The following is a 19,217-nucleotide window of genomic DNA, read 5'->3' as shown; positions in this document are numbered from 1 at the left end:
TAAATGCCAAAGCATAGACTTTTGAAGTGTGAAAGGACATTCAAGATTATTCAGTCTGTTTCTCTTAACAGCTTTATTGAGGTATAATTTACATACCATAAATTTACCTATGTTAAGTGTACAATTCTTTAGTAAATGTATAGGATCGTGCAACTATCACCACAGTCCCATTTTAGAATATTTTCATCACACCATAAAATCCCCTATGCCCATGTACAATTGATTCCTATTTCCACTTCCAGTCCCAGGCAATTGCTAATCTGATTTCTGTCTCCATGGCCTTGCCTTTTCTCCATAACTTAATAAATACGAATAGAATCATACAATATGTAGTCTTCTGCGTCTTATTTCTCTCATTTAGCATAATGTTTTGGAGCTTCATGCTGCAGATTGTAGCAGTAGTTTATTTCTTTTGTTACTGAATAATATTCTATTGCGTAGATACACCACATATTGTTTACCCATTCACCAATTGGTTGATAAACATTTGGATGGTTTTTATGTTTTGGCGATTATAAATAATGCTTCTATGAACAGTTTAATTCAAGTTTTTGTGTGGAAATGTCTTATTTCTTTTGAGTAGATAGGTAGAAATGGAATAAGTAGATGAATGGTACTTTTATGTTTACCTTTTTAAGGAACTACCAGACTGTGTCCCAGAGTGACTGTACCATTTTACCTTTCCAACAGCAATGTATGATGGTTCCAGTTTTTCCACATTCTTTCAAACACTGGTTGTCTGTCTTTTGTCTGATGGCCGTTATAATGGGTGTGTGTGATAGTTTCTCATTGTTGCTGTAACTTATATTTTCTTTTTTTTATTTTTATTTTATTACACTTTAAGTTTTAGGGTACATGTGCACAATGTGCAGGTTAGTTACATATGTATACATGTGCCATGCTGGTGTGCAGCACCCATTAACTCGTCATTTAGCATTAGGTGTATCTCCTAATGCTATCCCTCCCCTCTCCCCCTACCCCACAACAGTCCCCAGAGTGTGATGTTCCCCTTCCTGTGTCCATGTATTCTCATTGGTTCAATTCCCACCTATGAGTGAGAACATGCGGTGTTTGGTTTTTTGGTCCTTGCGATAGTTTGCTGAGAATGATGGTTTCCAGCTTCATCCATGTGCCTACAAAGGACATGAACTCATCAGTTTTTATGGCTGCATAGTATTCCATGGTGTATATGTGCCACATTTTCTTAATCCAGTCTATCATTGTTGGACCTTTGGGTTGGTTCCGAGTCTTTGCTATTGTGAATGATGCTGCAATAAACATACGTGTGCATGTGTCTTTATAGCAGCGTGATTTATAATCCTTTGGGTATATACCCAGTAATGGGATGGCTGGGTCAAATGGTATTTCCAGTTCTAGATCACTGAGGAATCTCCACACTGACTTCCACAATGGTTGAACTGGATTACAGTCCTACCAACAGTGTAAAAGTGTTCCTATTTCTCCACATCCTCTCCAGCACCTGTTGTTTCCTGACTTTTTAATGATTGCCATTCTAACTGGTGTGAGATGGTATCTCATTGTGGTTTTGATTTGCATTTCTCTGATGGCCAGTGATGGTGAGCATTTTTTCATGTGTTTTTTGGCTGCATAAATGTCTTCTTTTGAGAAGTGTCTGTTCATGTCCTTCGCCCACTTTTTGATGGGGTTGTTTGTTTTTTTCTTGTAAATTTGTTTGAGTTCATTGTAGATTCTGGATATTAGCCCTTTGTCAGATGAGTAGGTTGCAAAAATTTTCTCCCATTTTGTAGGTTGCCTGTTCACTGTGATGGTAGTTTCTTTTGCTGTGCAGAAGCTCTTTAGTTTAATTAGATCCCATTTGCCAATTTTGGCTTTTGTTGCCATTGCTTTGGTGTTTTAGACATGAAGTCCTTGCCCATGCCTATGTCCTGAATGGTATTGCCTAGGTTTTCTTCTAGGGTTCTTATGGTTTTAGGTCTAACATTTAAGTCTTTAATCCATCTTGAATTAATTTTTGTATAAGGTGTAAGGAAGGGATCCAGTTTCAGCTTTCTACATATGGCTAGCCAGTTTTCCCAGCACCATTTATTAAATAGGGAATCCTTTCCCCATTGCTTGTTTTTGTCAGGTTTGTCAAAGATCAGATAGTTGTAGATATGCGGCATTATTTCTGAGGGCTCTGTTCTGTTCCATTGATCTATATCTCTGTTTTGGTACCAGTACCATGCTGTTTTGGTTACTGTAGCCTTGTAGTATAGTTTGAAGTCAGGTAGGGTGATGCCTCCAGCTTTGTTCTTTTGGCTTAGGATTGACTTGGTGATGCGGGCTCTTTTTTGGTTCCATATGAACTTTAAAGTAGTTTTTTCCAATTCTGTGAAGAAAGTCATTGGTAGCTTGATGGGGATGGCATTGAATCTATACATTACCTTGGGCAGTATGGCCATTTTCACGATATTGATTCTTCCTACCCATGAGCATGGAATGTTCTTCCATTTGTTTGTATAGGAGTCTTAACATTTGTTGAAATGTTCTTCCATTTGTCTGAGACAGAGTCTTGCTCTGTTACCCAGTCTGGAGTGCAGTGGCGTGATCTTGGCTCACTGCAGCTCTGCCTTCTGGGTTCACGGCATTCTCCTGCCTCAGCCTCCTGAGAAGCTGGGACTACAGGCGCCCACCACTGCGCCTGGGTAATTTTTTTTGTATTTTTAGTAGAGATGGGGTTTCACCATGGTCTAGATCTCCTGACCTCATGATCCACCCGCCTTGGCCTCCCAAAGTGCTGGGATTACAGGTGTGAGCCACCGCGCTTGACCTTAAATTCTTTTTTTTAAGAAATACCTATTGAAAAACCATTATGTGTCTAGTATGGTATTAGAAGCAATGAACTAGATGGCAAGATCTCAGACCTCATGAAGTTGGCAGCCTATTTGGGGGCAAGCAGTAAAGCCAGTAAACAAATAATTAAATAAGACATGTTTCAATTATGATAAAAGCTGTGGAAGAAATAAATCAGGAGATGTGGTGTACAATGACTCAGAATACTGGTAATTATGTATTAATGCTTTGGTGAATTTGGAATGACTCAAATCAGTGTGTCTTCCAAGGGAGTGAGAATACTGGAGGGGAATGCCCCTGTTGGCTATACAGGTATAAATATCAGAATAAACATAAGGGCAAGCGTATAAACATCAGAATCACCTAGGTTTATGATTTTGTAGCTGCACATTTAACTATCTAGAGAGCTTTTCTAAAAAGTACTGATGCTAGGGTCCCACCCCTAGAGATTCTGATTCAGCTGATCTGTAGTAGAGCCAAGGAATAAGCATTCTTAAAGCCCTCTGGGTAATTATAATATGCAGCCACAAGTTGAGAACTATTGGTCTTGAGCAACCCTCCATTGAGATTCTGAGATGACTGTTCACTGCCCTCACTTGAAGAATCAGTGATGGAGAAGCCACTATGATTGGTGAGAGATTACCGTATCTCTCAGCTGAGGAGTGCTGGAAACAAAGGTTGAAAATTACCTTGATAAAATAGGTCTCTGATCCTTTCACAAGTCTCATATGGTCATTGTCCAAAACTGCCCTGTCAGAGCCACTCTTGCTGGCCTCCCAGACACTGTCACCTCCCCTTTTCTGCTGTGTGTCCATCTCCCAGCTTCCATGTGCTTTGATGTAAATGGCTTCCAGGTGTGACCTGCTGTGGGATGTTGCCATTAAGATGCCAGAGCCGCCTTGTCTGACCCTCACACAGAGTTAGGAGTGCCTTAGAGTTTATGTCTCTCTGGTGCAGCCATAACCAATAACTGACCAGCACTGGAGGTTCAAAAGCCTTTGGTTTGAGATGAGACAAATGCTGGGGGTATAATTTATGCTCCAGAGCTCCCTATGAGATCAGGCTAAGACTGGGACTTTGCCTGATATCACACCCTTGCTCCACTTCCTCCCATTTTCTCTCACTCCTTTACTAGTTTCTTCTGGGACTACTTCCTCAATACATCATTTGCAGTGAAACTTTGGCTCAGGGTCTGTTTCTGGAAGAACCTGAACTCAGACATGCCTCCTTCTGGGAGAACGTGGACTAAAATATGCATCTTTCTGAAGTTGGGCAATCTGTACCTGTGAGCTAAAGCATACACTCCATCTGTCACCTGACTTCAACTTTCCGAAAGGATACACCTCCTAGCTAGAAACTTTTCTAGATATAGAAAGAGGGCCACAGGAACTGTTACTGATGGAAGGACGCTCTGATAGGTCCCTGGTCCCCCTCAGTGGAATCTGGTCCGAGAATCTCAAGCCACCATTTAAACCATTAGCTTAGGGTCCAGAGGGAGGAAGATGGTCAAGCAGCAGGGTTTTCCAAAGCCTATGGAGAGGTTCTGAGGGTTTTTGCCTTGGATGGACAGCAGGAGATACTGAAAGTAAGAGTACAGACTCTCCTTGACCTTACAGAAGTCACCTTAGAGTGAATGAAATTAGTTAGGGGCACAGTATAACTCTTAGATCCTTGCAATAAGAGATCCTTGGGATAAGTAATGAAAAAACAGGTCATAAATGCCCATCTTCCCATTGGAAGAAACAGAGAGGGTGTCACAAGAGGAGAAAATGTATGAGTAAATGCTATGTGCTGTGTGGTGAGTGTCTTAGGTTATTCTTCTCTCATGTTATTGGGATTTTTCCTACTAAAAAAATCCTTTCTCTTTAAAAATGATTCTGAATAGATTATTGCAACCACTGTTTTTGAGCTGGACATATGACCCCAAAAGGGAGGTCATTCACATTTGGATATCATTTTTTCATTACCAGCAAGCTGAAAAGAACATGCTCTTAGATAAATGTATTCTCAAGAGAATGAGAATGAAGCTATTGCAAAAAATACAAATAATACCCAATTTCTTGTTTCTTTCCCCCACCCTTTCCTAAAAAGTGTCAGGAAAGGAAAGTTATACAACTTGTGAGTGCTGTTTCTTCTCTCCACCTCTTCAATCAGAGTTCTGTGGTCTTTGAGAGAGGCTGAATCCACTGGCAAACAGATTTATCTAACAAAATGATTTAAATTTTTCTGGCTGCATTGCAGGTTTGCTTTTGAATGGACAGGCTGTGAATGCATGGGCCTGAAGGAGTTGCTGGGTATATTTTGGCACAATAATCACAATCGTATGTGAACCATATGTTGACTGCACAGTTTCAACCAAAAAAAAATACCCTTTGCTATTCTTTGTAATTTCATATGGAGTTGGTTGGGATAGAGCTAAGCAGTTTAGGATGCCAAGTTAAAAAAAAATGCTTGGAAGCCCCTTTATACATTTTATTGGTTTGTAGGAAGAGAAGAAAATAGAAAAAAAAAAAAAAGGAAGGATACTGAGCTATGAATGAAAAGTCTGGGTTTCTACTTTTGCTGCAGTTTGACCCTCATGAATCACTTGACCTCTCGGCCTCAGCCTCCTCATGTGTAATCTGGCTTTTGAGCTTGGTTGAATTGACAAGTGGATCTTCAGTAATCAGATTGGTGGGGAGAAAGAGCTGACGGAGATATACAGGCTGACCCTCACAGAGATATTATGGCTGTGTCTAATAGTCCTTGGCAGCATTTGAGTGTTCAGAGCCCGGTAAGAACCCATCTTCTTGCTTGGCCACAACTATGGAATCTTATGCTAGTTGTGGACAGTAAATGAGGACAGCCATGTGGTTCCTCTTGATCCATCCCATCACAGGAGGGCCAGAGACAGTAGGAACTGATTCTTGGAGGGGGATTCAGTCCAGGGAAGCTCCCAAGGCTTCGGGGGGTCTCAATTTAGAGGGGAAAGATGACAGAAGGATTTAAGGTAGAATGGGAAATCTGTCTGAGAAAGCAAGACAAGGCCTTGTTATGTAGATGTGATCAATTCAAGCGGTGATTAGGAATAGGCTGGCCCTCAGAAGAAAGCAGGGACTCCCAGCTCTTTCCGACTCCTGGTCCTGGGGATGAGGCTATTGGTTCCTTCTAATCTGCTGAAGAGGATATGAGGACTGCATTGGTTGCGTGCTCCCAAATCCAATGCAGTGTTCTTAGGTGCTGTTGTTAGCTTCAGCAGGAGAGCCCAAGAGGTTGCCTGCTTCATGAAGCTCTTTTGTGTTTGCCCTTTCCCTCACAGATCAGAGTCCCACAAGTAATGGACCCTCAACTGGTGGAGCTACTATTAGCATTCAAGCCAGATTCAAAGATTTACCTGAATATATTGTTATTTATAAAGCAGTGCAGGTCCTGAAAACTCTGTTACAAACACCCCTCCACTTCTGCCCTGCAACCTCTAGGTTTGGGTATTAGGTCCTTGTGCTATTTTTCAGTGACTGCTTTGAGCTTAGCTGTCCTGATAAACATAGGAATTGTACAATTGAGAAGGGCCCCAGAGTTGAGGAGGAAGTGATTATTGAAATCATAATTTAATTTAAACATTTGTTGACTTCAACAGGCATTATGAACATGCATAGATGGTACACACCCACACAAACTTTGGGTTGTTAACACATTCTCAGATGTTACACACACTTATTTAGAAGTCTAAACACTCAGGTTAGCCACGTTCATCTGAATGTTATATTTACTCATTTGGAGTTAGATGCCCAGGTAATACAGATCCTCACTTGGAAATGGTACACCCTCAGATGTAGTGTGCATTTCTTGAGAGATTGTCCACATCCACTCGCATGTCACTCACATGCACTCTGAACTGTCAGGTTCTTACTCAGACGTGTATGTACAACAGGCATGGTCATTGAGCTGCTGTTTACCTGCACTCATCTAAGTGTGGCATATACTCATATGCCCAGCACTTCCTTTTCGCATGCCTGAAAATTCCTATGCTCAAGAAAATTCAGGGGAAAACTTGCCATATTGAGTGTGTCACATTTTCTTAGGGCAGTTCTCCATAGCCTTTTTTCCTTAATGAAATAGTCCTGTGTCTCTGTCATCTCCCAAGTTGTACTCCTTAATCAAGTGTCTTTAGATGGATAGTCTGATTGAAGGATGGTAGCCTGCAACACGTTTCATTTTTGATAAACCACATGCTGGTTCACTATGCCCTGTTTAAATGATTGGTTTGGGGTCCCCTACTGCAACCACCTCATTAATTCACAGAAGTCTTCAGTGGGTGCTCTTTGGGCAATCGATCATGAGTCCCAGAGATCTGTGCAATAAAGCTCTTCTAAAAGAAGAGCATTTATTCCAGGGAACTATAAACTGTGGGGCATTCAAAGAGATTGAAAAATGTTCTCCAACTTACAAACCTTAAAATAACTTTTACAAAGAGAGTGTAACATTGGGTATCAGTTGATATTCAATAAAGGATCAGTCATCTCTATTCACACACTAGCATCTTCTTACATCCTTCTAACTTGAAGGGAACAATATGAGATCACTAGACAGGAACTCACGGCAATCGCTGTTTATCCGATTAGGGTTTCTGCATCCAGGCAGATTTGGTTTCATGTTTGCTTTCAATTTTAATTCAATCCAATTTAATTCATTTGAACAAGCATTCATTGATCACTTGTTTGGTGACAGGCCTCCTGCTGGGCAGTATGGGGTGGGGATGGAGAATGATGCAGAGATAAGTAAGCCACAATGCCTACTTTGTAAAAGGTCACAATCTAGCCCGTGAAAGAGTAGTCCCATCTCATGATATTGGAAAACAAAGCAGATGGAGATTAGGTGAGCTCTAGGGGAACTAAAGAGGGAGGTAATTCATCCAGACTGGACATATCTGGACAGGCTTCATAGAGGAAGTGAAAGACATGCTCAGCCTTTGGAGGAAACCAAAGGTGGCCAGGATGCAGGGCATTGCAGGTAGAGGAAGCATAAGTCAGTAATGCATGAGGTGAGATCCAAAAGATGTCTGTGCAATAGCATGGGGTCTGGAGTAGCTGGAAGATGGGAATACCATGAGAAGACCTTCTAAATGGAAGACAGAAGACAGGCACAGAGGCCTCAAATGCCAAGATTAGGAGTTTAGATTGTATAATTTGGACAATGGAAGGCCTATGAAAGTGTTAGAAGAGCTATATGATTAGGAAGCCATATGATTAGGATGAGTGATTAATAAATCAAGTGCCTTAGAGGCAAAGAGACTAGTTGAATCTGGGTAAGTGGGAAAGTGTCCAACCAAGGCATTATCAGTGGAAGGAGAAAAGAGAGGTGGGGCAGATGCAAACCTGCAGAAGCCAAATCAACAGACTTCTGTAAGGCTGTTGATTAGGATGAGGAGTGAGAACGAAGGAGTTAAGAACTGAGGATAAGCCCTAGTTTCAGATTCTGGCCACTTGTCAGATGGTGCTACCATTTACTAAGAAAAGAAATGTAGAAGGAGGAGCAGACAGGTTTGTAGGGGTTGGGGCTGAGTTGAGTTTTAGATGTGTCTAGTATGAGCTTGCTCTGAGACAGCTAAGTGGAGGTAAAGTTCTACAACGTGGTAGGTTTGAAAATCTGATGCTCAGGACTGGAGTTTTGTTGTAGACCGAAGCAATGCTTCCACATAGGAGAAGTTGGGTTGACACCATTAGAGCTAACAAGCTCATTCTTCCAGAAAGTTGCTCAACCATCTGTGTCTCCTCTTTCCTGTCCAGTGTTTATCAGCTTGTTGTCAAGGAGGAGCGACTTCAGAAGTCACGGAGGGCAGCTGACATTATTGAGTGCTTTTCGGTGCCTGTGAGCTATCGGAATGCCTCCAGCCTTGATTCTCTACACTACTTTGCTGCTGAGTTGAAGCCTGCCAACCTGCCTGTCACCCAGCCATTTACAGTGGGTGACAATAAGACATACAATGGCTACTGGAACCCTCCTCTCTCTCCCCTGAAAAGCTACAGCATCTACTTCCAGGCACTCAGCAAAGCCAATGGAGTAAGTATGGCCACATGGAGGCCATTCCTTGCCTTGTTTGCATTTTTTCATTCTCAAATGATAAGTCAGCAGGGCTCTAGAGCAGAGGATGAAAAACTAAGGTCTGTGGGCCAAATCCTACCTCATGCCTTTAAATTAAAAAAATAATAATACAGCTATGCCTGTTCATTTACATACTGTCTATGGCTGTTTTGATGCTTAACAGTAAAGTTGAACAGTTGTAACAGAGACTATATGCTCCACAAAGCCTAAGATATTTATTATATGGCTTTTTACATAAAACCTTTGCACACTCCTGTATTAAAGAGATGGTGCTTTACTTGAGGAAATTACATGACCTCTCTGATCCTTAAGTTCTTCATATATAATAATAATATCCATCAATTTGCTATCTAGGAATGCACTAATCATGGTTTAGTTGATTAGTGATTAATACGCCCTTTGTCATTGCCATTGGTCACATTAGAAAATAGTGTTTCTCCAAAGACAAGGTAACCATTTTTGTGTCAAATATTTCTTTGGTCAAGGATTGGCACCAGTCATAATATTAGAAAATCACAGGGCTGGAAAGCATATCAAAGGTCATTCAACAATCTCAAACACACACAAAACAATGGTTCTATCCATACTACAAGACCAATTAACTGGCATTAGTGCTTATTCTTGAATACCTCCAATGACAGAGAACTCATTTATCTCTGAGGTAGCTTTACTGTTTTCTGGAGTAGGGAGTGGGCTGTGTCTCTAAGGAGGCTTTTTAATGTACTTACTGAAATATTTCCTATTGAAGTTTCTATCCATTGTTCTTGATTCACACTCTTAGCATCCTACAAAACCAATGCAACCACCTTCTTGGTTTATAGTCTTTCAGTCACATAAGATCTTTTCTAACACCCTTTTCTTCTCTATATAAATGTGCCCATAAGATTGTCTTTTCTGCAAGCTAAATATCTTTAGCCTCTTTTATTACACAAGTTTGTATTTTCCATCAAGGTGGTCATATTTTCATATTTCTTTTCTTTTCTTTTCTTTTTTTTTTTTTTGACACAGCCTCACTCTGTTGCCCAGGCTGGAGTACAATGGTGCGATCTTGGCTCACTGCAAGCTCCACCTCCCAGGTTCACGCCATTCTCCTGCCTCAGCCTCCCGAGTAGCTGGGACTACAGGTGCCCACCACCACACCCAGCTAATTTTTTTGTATTTTTGGTAGAGACGGGGTTTTACCGTGTTAGCCAGGATGGTCTCGGTCTCCTGACCTCGTGATCTGCCCGCCTCAGCCTCCCAAAGTGCTGGGATTACAGGCGTGAGCCACCGTGCTCAGCCCCAAAGTGGTGATATTTCTTTTAACAAACACCAACAAATGCTAAGCCCTACAGTACATATTAAGGTTATGTAGTATGTGCCCTCCAAGAGCTTATAGAAATGTAAGGGAGTCTGTCATGTGCCTTGTTATGCAGTGTATAACATGCAGAACTGAGAAGCTTGCTGGAGAAGGGAAGCCTGAGACAGAAGCAAGATTTGGTGAAGTGTGTGGGGAACAGCCTGGGCAGGCTCTGGGTGGCCAAGATGGAGAGTTTAATCTGTCAATGGCAGTCAGTGCTTGGTGAGAAACCCGGATTGAGGAACTAATTAACATTTAGAATGTCCACATACCCATTTAAATTCCACTGTGGTATTTCAGTTCTGCATTTATTACTTGTTCAAGCAACACTCCTCACAGAGAGCATAAGACTACAAAGAGAAGCTGCCAGACTGCCTTCCACCTGTCCATCTGGTCTTCTCGCTGCATGAAGCACTCTGATGTATTGAGCAGGAAGACGTAAAAATTGGCAGAAGCATCTGGGGCTCATCTTGTTCTCGGTTCTTGGCATCCCACACTGGCCAGTTTATCAGTTCAGCACAACCCTCTAAGAAGGTGTGGCTTTCCCTGCTCTTGGCACATATCAAAAGTTGTGGTTGAGTTTCCATGAGATGGGAAAGAAGTAGCTTTACTTTATTCTTCCCACTAAGATACTCAGAAAACCTAGAAATAGAGCATGGCTATAGAACCCAGGAAACCAGCAAATGCACATCAGAAGGAATGTCCTCACCATAAGAGTGGTTGGCCCTGAGCCAACCACAGAGGTTTTGTTACAGGAAAGGGGTCCCGATCCAGACTCCAAGAGAGGGTTCTTGGATCTCGTGTGAGAAAGAATTCAGGGTAAGTCCATATAGTGAAGTGAAAGCAAGTTTATTAAGAAGGTAAAGGAACAAAAGAATGGCTACTTCATAGACAGAGCATCCCTGAGGGCTGCTGGTTGTCCATTTTTATGGCTATTCCTTGATATGCTAAACAAGGGTGGATTATTCATGCCTCCCCTTTTTAGACCATATAGGGTAACTTCCTGACATTGCCATGGCATTTGTGAACTGTCCTGACGATGGCGGGAGCGTAGCAATGAGGTCTACCAGAGGTCACTCTCATGGCCATCTTAGTTTTGGTGGATTTTAGCCAGCTTCTTTACTGTAAGCTGTTTTTATAGCAAGGTCTTTGTGGCCTGTATCTTGTACCGACTTCCTATCTCATCCTGTGAGTTAGAATGCCTTAACCATCTGGGAATGCATCTCAGTAGGTCTCAGCCTCATTTTACCCAGGTCCTATTTAAGATGGAGTTGCTCAGGTTCAAATGCCTCCGACAGTTTGCTCCCCAAACATCATATCAGAGACCTCCCTCTTCAAGAGTCAGGGATTTGCCATAGAGAGAAAAAAAAAAAGAGGATCTCACTCTGAAACTGCCTCATCTCAGAAGCAGTTTTGACACTGCTTCAGAAATGAACAAGGCCATTTAATTACCTGTGCCTTCTATTCCACACCATGCATATGTACTCTTGCTTTGTAACTAAGATTCCCAGTAATGAAACACAGGCAGGAATGGAATTGGATGAGTGCTTATGCCACATGTCTTGCGGGTGCACTTGACCTCACAGGAACAGACAGGGGAAAAGCAATGGGAGCTGGGCACTCAGAAGCCTGTACTTTTCTGGCAAAGGAAAAACTACACACTGTTTCAAATGACTGTCTTTAGTATTAAATTTTACTGAGAAGAGTTGGGTGAAAGGGTCATTGAAGCAGAACAGCCATTCTCAGTCTAACAAATCTCTGCCTGGTCCCTCTCAAATTTTTCCATATCATAAAGGGCAGCAGACAATGATGTTAAGCCTGGAGGATTTTTGAGGAGAAAGTGTTATAATCCACAAATTCCTTATCAGCCAAGTTGTTGTTCGTGTGCAAATACATCAGAAAGCCATTCTTGGGATCCAGGGGCTCCCACGTTCCCTGCTTCTAATAAATCATTCACAGAGCAATTGACTGAGCAATGAATCAAAATAAAGAAATCAAGAATTGAGAAATGTGGAATACGAAGACCTACAGTGAGCATAAAACTAATTAAACATAGCATTAATGCTCAATAATGGCTCTAAATGTGTTACAAAATGGAAGGTTAATGTAAAATGTAACTACTTAAGGCAAAGATGCATAATGTAAAAACTTATCAGTTCTAATCTGGATCTATAATTCACTATTTTGTCAACAAAAACTAAGACAAAGTTGGAAGATGGATGAATGTAAATAAAAATCTGCTCATTTTCTCATGTTAGACAAGAGGGAATACATAATTACTGTTTTATTTCTGATACTGAGAATACTAAAAAGTATAGTTCTTTTAAACAAAGTCAGTTCTCCAATCTATACTTAAAAAGCTGAGAAACAACAGTCAACAAAGAAAAATGAAGGAAAAAAGAAAACTATAAGTAAACATGAAAATCAAAACTATAAAAAAAGCCAGAAGATGAAAGCACTAGATTTGATATGGGGTGGCGGCGGGGGGGGGGAGGGTAAAAAAGTGTTGTTTTGCTCCATTGTGAAAGAGAAAGAAAACAGCTTAGGTCAAAGAAAAATCAGAATTACCCATATTTCTGTCACTAAAAGATTAAAGACAAAGGATGAGATAGAGTTATATTAAACTCAAGTGAAAGGAAAGCAGAAATGGGCATTTGTTGCAGGATGGTTGTGAGCCAGGTGGAATAATTTACTATCAACAAGTTTCATTGCTCCCTACTCTACCTGCAAGTTTTAGTCAAGGCAGGGTAGGAGAATTCTGAGGTCTGGACATCTTTGTTCTATGGATGTTAAGGATGGTTTGTCAGGTTAACAGAGTGGCTATGAATTCAACCTTTACTATCAGACTGCCTAGGTACAAAACCCTAGTAGCTGTGTGACTTTCAGTAAACTACTAAAATAATTAGATATGATGGATTAATTAAGGAAACATCTGTCAAGCACATGCAATATGTCAAAAAAGGCATTTTTCCGAGTGCTGAGAATGCAGCAGTGAGTCAAGCAAAGATCCCTGATCTCATCGTGTTTTCATTCTAGTGGGGGAGAGAACAAAAATAAATAAGTGAAATAATGTATCGAATAATGAATCCTTAGGTTTCACATTAGGAATGTGGAAGTCAGTCATTAAATGTTTACTATTATCAGCATGAGGATAAAGACATTTTATAGACTCTTTGTTGATCTGTGAATATGAAGTATTTTAATCCAGCCGTGTGAACACCATGCAGAGTTCAAGTGTGGCATGCATTATAAGATATGGTGCTCAGGGTTCTTGCAGGCATTTTCATGACGCAAGAGTTGTTCACAGGCACTTGTGCTGGGAATTTTGTTCCAATTAGTAATCTCACATTTACCCATTGATGCCTTCTTACAGATAAAAATGTAGTCCCATTTGTCCTGGCACACTGTCTTTGGTGCCTAATTCACAACACCTGTCTCTTATGAATTAGACCATGTTGTAACCATTTGTTTTGGATATAGCAATATTATAGAACTATAGCATCATAGAGTAGGAAGGACTTTGAAGTGTCATCTAGTCTAGATGAGAAGCCAAAAAAACAAAATCTCCAATAAAGCATTCTTAGCAACACATTGTATTGCTTCAGCTTGATCAATGCAAATTGCTGGAGTGAAAGGGAGTTGATTCCTTTGTGGAGCAGGTAAAATTGTTAAAACTTTTTTCCCATATAGAGCTAAATTCTGTCTCCTTGACTCTCCCCTTGTAGCCACTTGTATTGATTTGAACAAATCAAAACGTTCTTTCCTTTGTTAGCCTTTCAGAGAAAATAAGGCAGTACCAACTACCCTCCTCTGGCCACTCAAGTTATTTCTCATTGATAATTAACATGCTATTACTTCTTTTACTTTTCACATGGCATAATTTCTGGGTATCCTTCATCCTACTTACCCTTTTCTCTGATAGGCTCCTTTTCCCCATCATGTTCTCCTCAAAAAGAGTTGCCCAGAACCTATCACTGTTCTTCAGATATGGTTCAGACATGCCTGCTAGATTTTAACTAAGCCTCCTGTCTTGAACCTTTCCTAAGACATTATTTCTCAAACATTCCAACATGTTTTTCACTTTGGGGCCTTAATTCAGGGTGCATTTTACCTACATCTGTCTTTTCTTCACTGTTTGCAGAGCTAGTACCTTCTCATTTTTCAGGCCTGAGTTTCAATCTCACATCTCCAGAGAAGAGTCCAACCATATTACCTAAGAACCACCCACCAGCACTCACTCATATGTTAACCCACTATCTTTCTATATTACACTAGATGTATATGTATTTTATTTGCACATGTTGTTGGGTACTGCATGCCTCCCACAGCATGCTGAGAGCTCCAAGAGTGATGAATTGTGGTTGGTGTGTTTGGGTTTTTTGTTTTTTTAGCTGCTATATCCTCCATGCTGAGTGTACTATTTAACACATAATAGACACCTAATAATCATTTGATGGATTAATGAAAGAATGAGACTATGAACTGTTTCTTGTTGTCTATGAATCTGTTTCCTCACTTATAAATTGAAATAGTAATATATACTTCACACAATCTGTTTGAGGATTAAATAAGAAAAGGATATTGAATAATGAAAAGCACCAAGTAGGTGTCAGTACAGTCTGAATTTCCATTCAGCATAGAATGAGAGATGTTGTTTGAGCCATTTTCACCATAGATAAAAGAGTCCTAAAGGACCTTTTTTCTCCATCATAGTAGTAAGATTTTTTTCCCCAGATGTCTCATTTCCCAAGCTCCAGGCTCCTGGGCAGCCTTGATTTCCTCCAAATCCTCCAAATGGTACCCAGGGTAGCTGTCTCAGTTGTAAACAGCGGGTGGGTGCAGTTTCGCATTGTTTGTTTCACACTCTTCCCAGAATGAGGTCTGCTGAATCTACTGTTCTCTGCATCCTCACCACCATTAGCCATAATTGTGAAGTTGAAAGGACCATAATTAACGGTTGGATGCAAAACAAGTGTGGCAAACTCATGCAAATATCCATCAGAAGCCACCTTTTGTTGGGCAATGCTGTTATGCATGTTCTATTTATGCAGAGGATAAAAGTCTTTTCTTGTCATATCCTTTCCATCATGTAGGGGTACATTTAACCTGGATGATGCCTCTGCCAAATGCTAAGCTAAATAAGAGAAGTGGGAAGTAGCAGGGTGATTGTTCTCTCTCTCCTACTTCCTCCTCCAGTTCTGGAACTCAATTGCCTCTTGAGAGCACTTGGAAACCAGATGCTGTGTTGAATTGGTCATGATGCTTGCAGTATAATCACGTTATAATAGTGGGGATTATCTAGGTAGAGCTAGGTTAGGGAAAATTCTGTGTCTCTGAATGAACTGGGAGAAATTATATTCACTTGTGTCCAACCACTGTTAAAGAAATGGTTGCACATGGATGGGTTTTCTGTGGCATGATAGAGTGGAAAGAACTGAAAGTTGAGCATCAGACAGACTTGGCTTTGAATTTTGGCTGCTCTCAGCTATGTGAACTTGAACAGTTTACTTAACATCTCAAGATGGAGAATATGATTAATGATCTGTCTCAAAAAAATCGGGAGAGAGTAAATTAGACAATGTATATTAAAGTATCTTATCGCATTACAGTTGGACTATTTGTTCTTTTTTCTTTTGGCTGCTTTCCAGAGGCTCCTCTTCTGAGGGGGAAGAGGGTTGGAGCATCCTTACCTGGCATATACCGATTTGTCCAGTAAACTCCACATAGAAGCACACACCTTCCGAACTTTGGAGGACTTTAGGACTTGTGTCTGTGTCCCAGCTGTTGACTGCCTTGACTCACCCATGACTCACCCCAGGCTGTATTCGTCTTAGATTAACTTCTCATACATGGTTTTGTCACTGGAAAGGGGTCCGGATCCAGACCCCAAGAGAGGATTCTTGGTTCTTGTGGAAGCAAGAATTCTAGGCAAGTCCACACAAGTTTATTAGGAAAGTTAAGGAATAAAATAATGGCTGCTCCACAGACAGAGCAGCAGTATGAGCTGCTGGTTGGCCATTTTTGTGGTTATTTCTTAATGATATGCTAAAAAAAAGGGGTGGATTATTCATGAGTTTTCTGGGAAAGGGGTGGGCAATTCCCGGAACTGAGGGTTCCTCCCACTTTCAGAACATATAGGCTAACTTTTTGATGTCGTCGTAGCACTTATAAACTGTCATGGTGCTGGTAGAAGTGGCTTTTAGCATGCTGGTGCATTATAATTCGCATATAATGAGCAGGAGAATGACCAGCCGTCACTTTTGTCACCATCTTGCTTTTGGTGGGATTTGGCCGGCTTCTTTACTGCAACCTGTTTCATCAACAACATCTTCATGACTTGTATCTCATGCCAACCTCCTGTTTCTTCCTGTGACTTAGAATGCCTAACCTCCTGAGAATACAGCCCAGTAGGTCTCAGCCTTATTTTACCCAGCCCCTATTCAAGATGGAGTTGCTCTGGTTCAAAGGTCTCTGACAGTTTCAAGCCTGATATCTGTTCCTGTTGAGTCTTTTAGCACAATTGATCTTATCTTTTGGGTATGATATTGCCCTTTCTACCCCATTTCTTATTTCTCTTGTTAGTTCAGTGACTGTTCGCATGTCCTTATGAAAACCTCAGATAGACATGGAATGAGAAGCTGTAGATATAAGCTCTAGAGGGTTCGAGTTAAGATCATCAGGAGATCACGTGGCAGTTTGGGTCTTGGATACCCCATCAGGAAGTTTATTTGAAAACTCCTATATTGGTTAAGATAAGCTAAATTATTCTGTAGTAACAACAACAAAATCTCACTGGATCACTTCTGCTATATATTTGAAATGGGTCAGCAGAGGGTCTCTGCTTGTTGCAGGCACTCAGAGACTCAAGCCAACAGAATGTCCATCTTGACACCACCACCAAGTCTGAGAAAGAAAAGTGTGGCAAATAGAGCATTCGTTCTACAAGTTTCCACACAAAGTGGTGCATAGCATTTTCACATTCCACTGGCCAAGGCTAACCACATGGCCACACTTAATTTCAGAAAGAATAAGGCAGTGCCTTCTATATGCCTAGGAGAACTGGAATATTTGAGAACTTCCCCAATGACTACCACAATTTTCCATGATGACTAAGCCTCCCCTTCATATTCTTGTAATACTCAGACTTGCTCCTGAAGCACCTGGGCAGTTCATACCACAAATCCTGAGGAATTTCAATTGCTTGAGCACCTGCTGTGTCTCAGATATTAAGCAAAGTGCTTTCACCTATGCTGCTTCCTTGATTGGTCTCACAAAGTGACTACATTTTTGTCAGTAGATGGATGAACACCTAGAAGCCCCTGGAATCCCATGGGGTCTCAGTTGCTCCACACTGAAGGAGGGATTTTAGTAACAGCTTTTCCCCTTTACCTCCATGGAGGAATGGTAAAGAAATGCCTGAAACTCAATGTGCTGCTGTTCCACCCTGAAAAGCAACGGGCTTCCAATGCTTCTGTAACTCAGCAGACCTTAGACCTGTACCACCCATCGGTAGCCGAGCCAAGGCAACAGAGAGCTGTGACCCAGAGGCCCCCACGTAACCGTTTGCTGACTTGTCACTATAGTCTATGTAAGGAATCGATTTCTGGATTTTATTAGCTCTGCAGAGCCGTGTTGAAGTGGAGAGGAAGACTGAACTAGACACTTTGATTCCAGGATTATCATCACAACCTTTCCATTACTCCTTAGGAAAATCTCAATCGGGTAAACATCCACTCACAGCTCTTGCCTGTCACCAGAGCCTAGGTTCCATGCCCCATTTATCTGCCTAGAACTCTTTCCCAGTCCTCAGTGGACTCCATCTCCTGGGGCTCACCCACTCACTTGGGCATCCCTGCTTCCAGGCCTCCATTCCATTGTTTGAGCCTTAAAACTCTAAACCCCTGCTGGAGCTCTGTTGGGGCGCAGACTTCTTTCCTTAGGTAAGATAGAAATTCCCCAAGTGTCACCTTGTACAGGTAGCAAGATGAGCTCTCCCAGGTTGCTAATTTATTTTTTCATCCACTTACAGTTTCTACAGATTTTATTATCGTGGTATGAGACCTGAGGGAGCAAGAACATTTTCCTTCCCATGCAAATATACTTTAAATTCATTTGGAAAGGGAGATGAAGGTTACCCAAATGTTGACAGCTGATAATCTTGTCAGCCTGGGCCTTCAGGGATAAATGCTCCAGACTCCAGTCCCAACAAAGTTCATGGAAATAGCAGCCTCAGTTTCTATATAGCAGCGTCTCTGCCTCCATCAGGCCCCTACAATGTAAGGAACCTTGTGAAGCTTGGACTGATTGCCCTCAAATGGTGAAAAAGTAGAGAAACTTCTGAATTTGGAAATGGTATCCATGGGTTTTAGAACTGGCTTTTCCATTTCTCAGCTCCATAGACGGAATACTTGCCTGCCAAACCTCAGTTTCCCCTCTGTCGAACAGGGATGAGATGTGTCCTTCAAGCTCACTAGGACCTTTGTAACAAGTAGATGGTAGGCGTGATAACTCTTTGCAAAGGACCTTTCAAGTAAAGGTATACTTGCTAAAACACACACACACATACACGCACGCACACACATACACACACATGTTAAAACTGATACTCAATTCAGTTATTGGAAAACTTTGAAGTATCTTTGGTGGAAACACTTGGGTATGTGAATCTAAATTTTTAACTGTAAATTTTATGAAATTTATATACAGAACAAGAATTCAGCATATGTGCATATACACATAAATATTTTAGCATGCATATATATAGATGTATGTGTATATATGAGTATGTATGTATACATGTTCAATTAAAAATTTTTTTTTTTACTTTTATTTTATTTTTTGAGACAGAGTCGCACTCTGTCGCCCAGGCTACATTGCAGTGGCATGATCTCAGCTCACTACAACCTCCGCCTCCCAGGTTCATGTGATTTTCCTGCCTCAGCCTCCCAAGTAGCTGGGACTACAGGCATGCACCACCATGCCT

At 41.2% G+C, this 19,217-nt stretch overlaps 1 protein-coding gene across 9 annotated transcripts in view; it reads left to right on the top strand.

Annotated features, from left to right (window-relative positions):
* Positions 1 to 19,217, top strand: part of PTPRT (protein tyrosine phosphatase receptor type T) — a 1,110,571-nt gene that overhangs the window by 864,969 nt on the left and 226,385 nt on the right. For all 9 annotated transcript variants that reach the window (XM_055373001.2, XM_019017483.4, XM_019017481.4 and 6 more), the window contains exon 12: positions 8,580 to 8,853. In XM_055373001.2, coding sequence (XP_055228976.1) covers positions 8,580 to 8,853 — 274 coding nt within the window. The remainder of the gene's footprint in view (positions 1 to 8,579; positions 8,854 to 19,217) is intronic.

Source organism: Gorilla gorilla, chromosome 21, assembly GCF_029281585.2.
Source record: "Gorilla gorilla gorilla isolate KB3781 chromosome 21, NHGRI_mGorGor1-v2.1_pri, whole genome shotgun sequence".
Lineage (NCBI taxonomy): Eukaryota > Metazoa > Chordata > Mammalia > Primates > Hominidae > Gorilla > Gorilla gorilla.
Note: the sequence above shows the minus strand (reverse complement) of the source record. Positions and strands in the feature narration are given on the sequence as shown.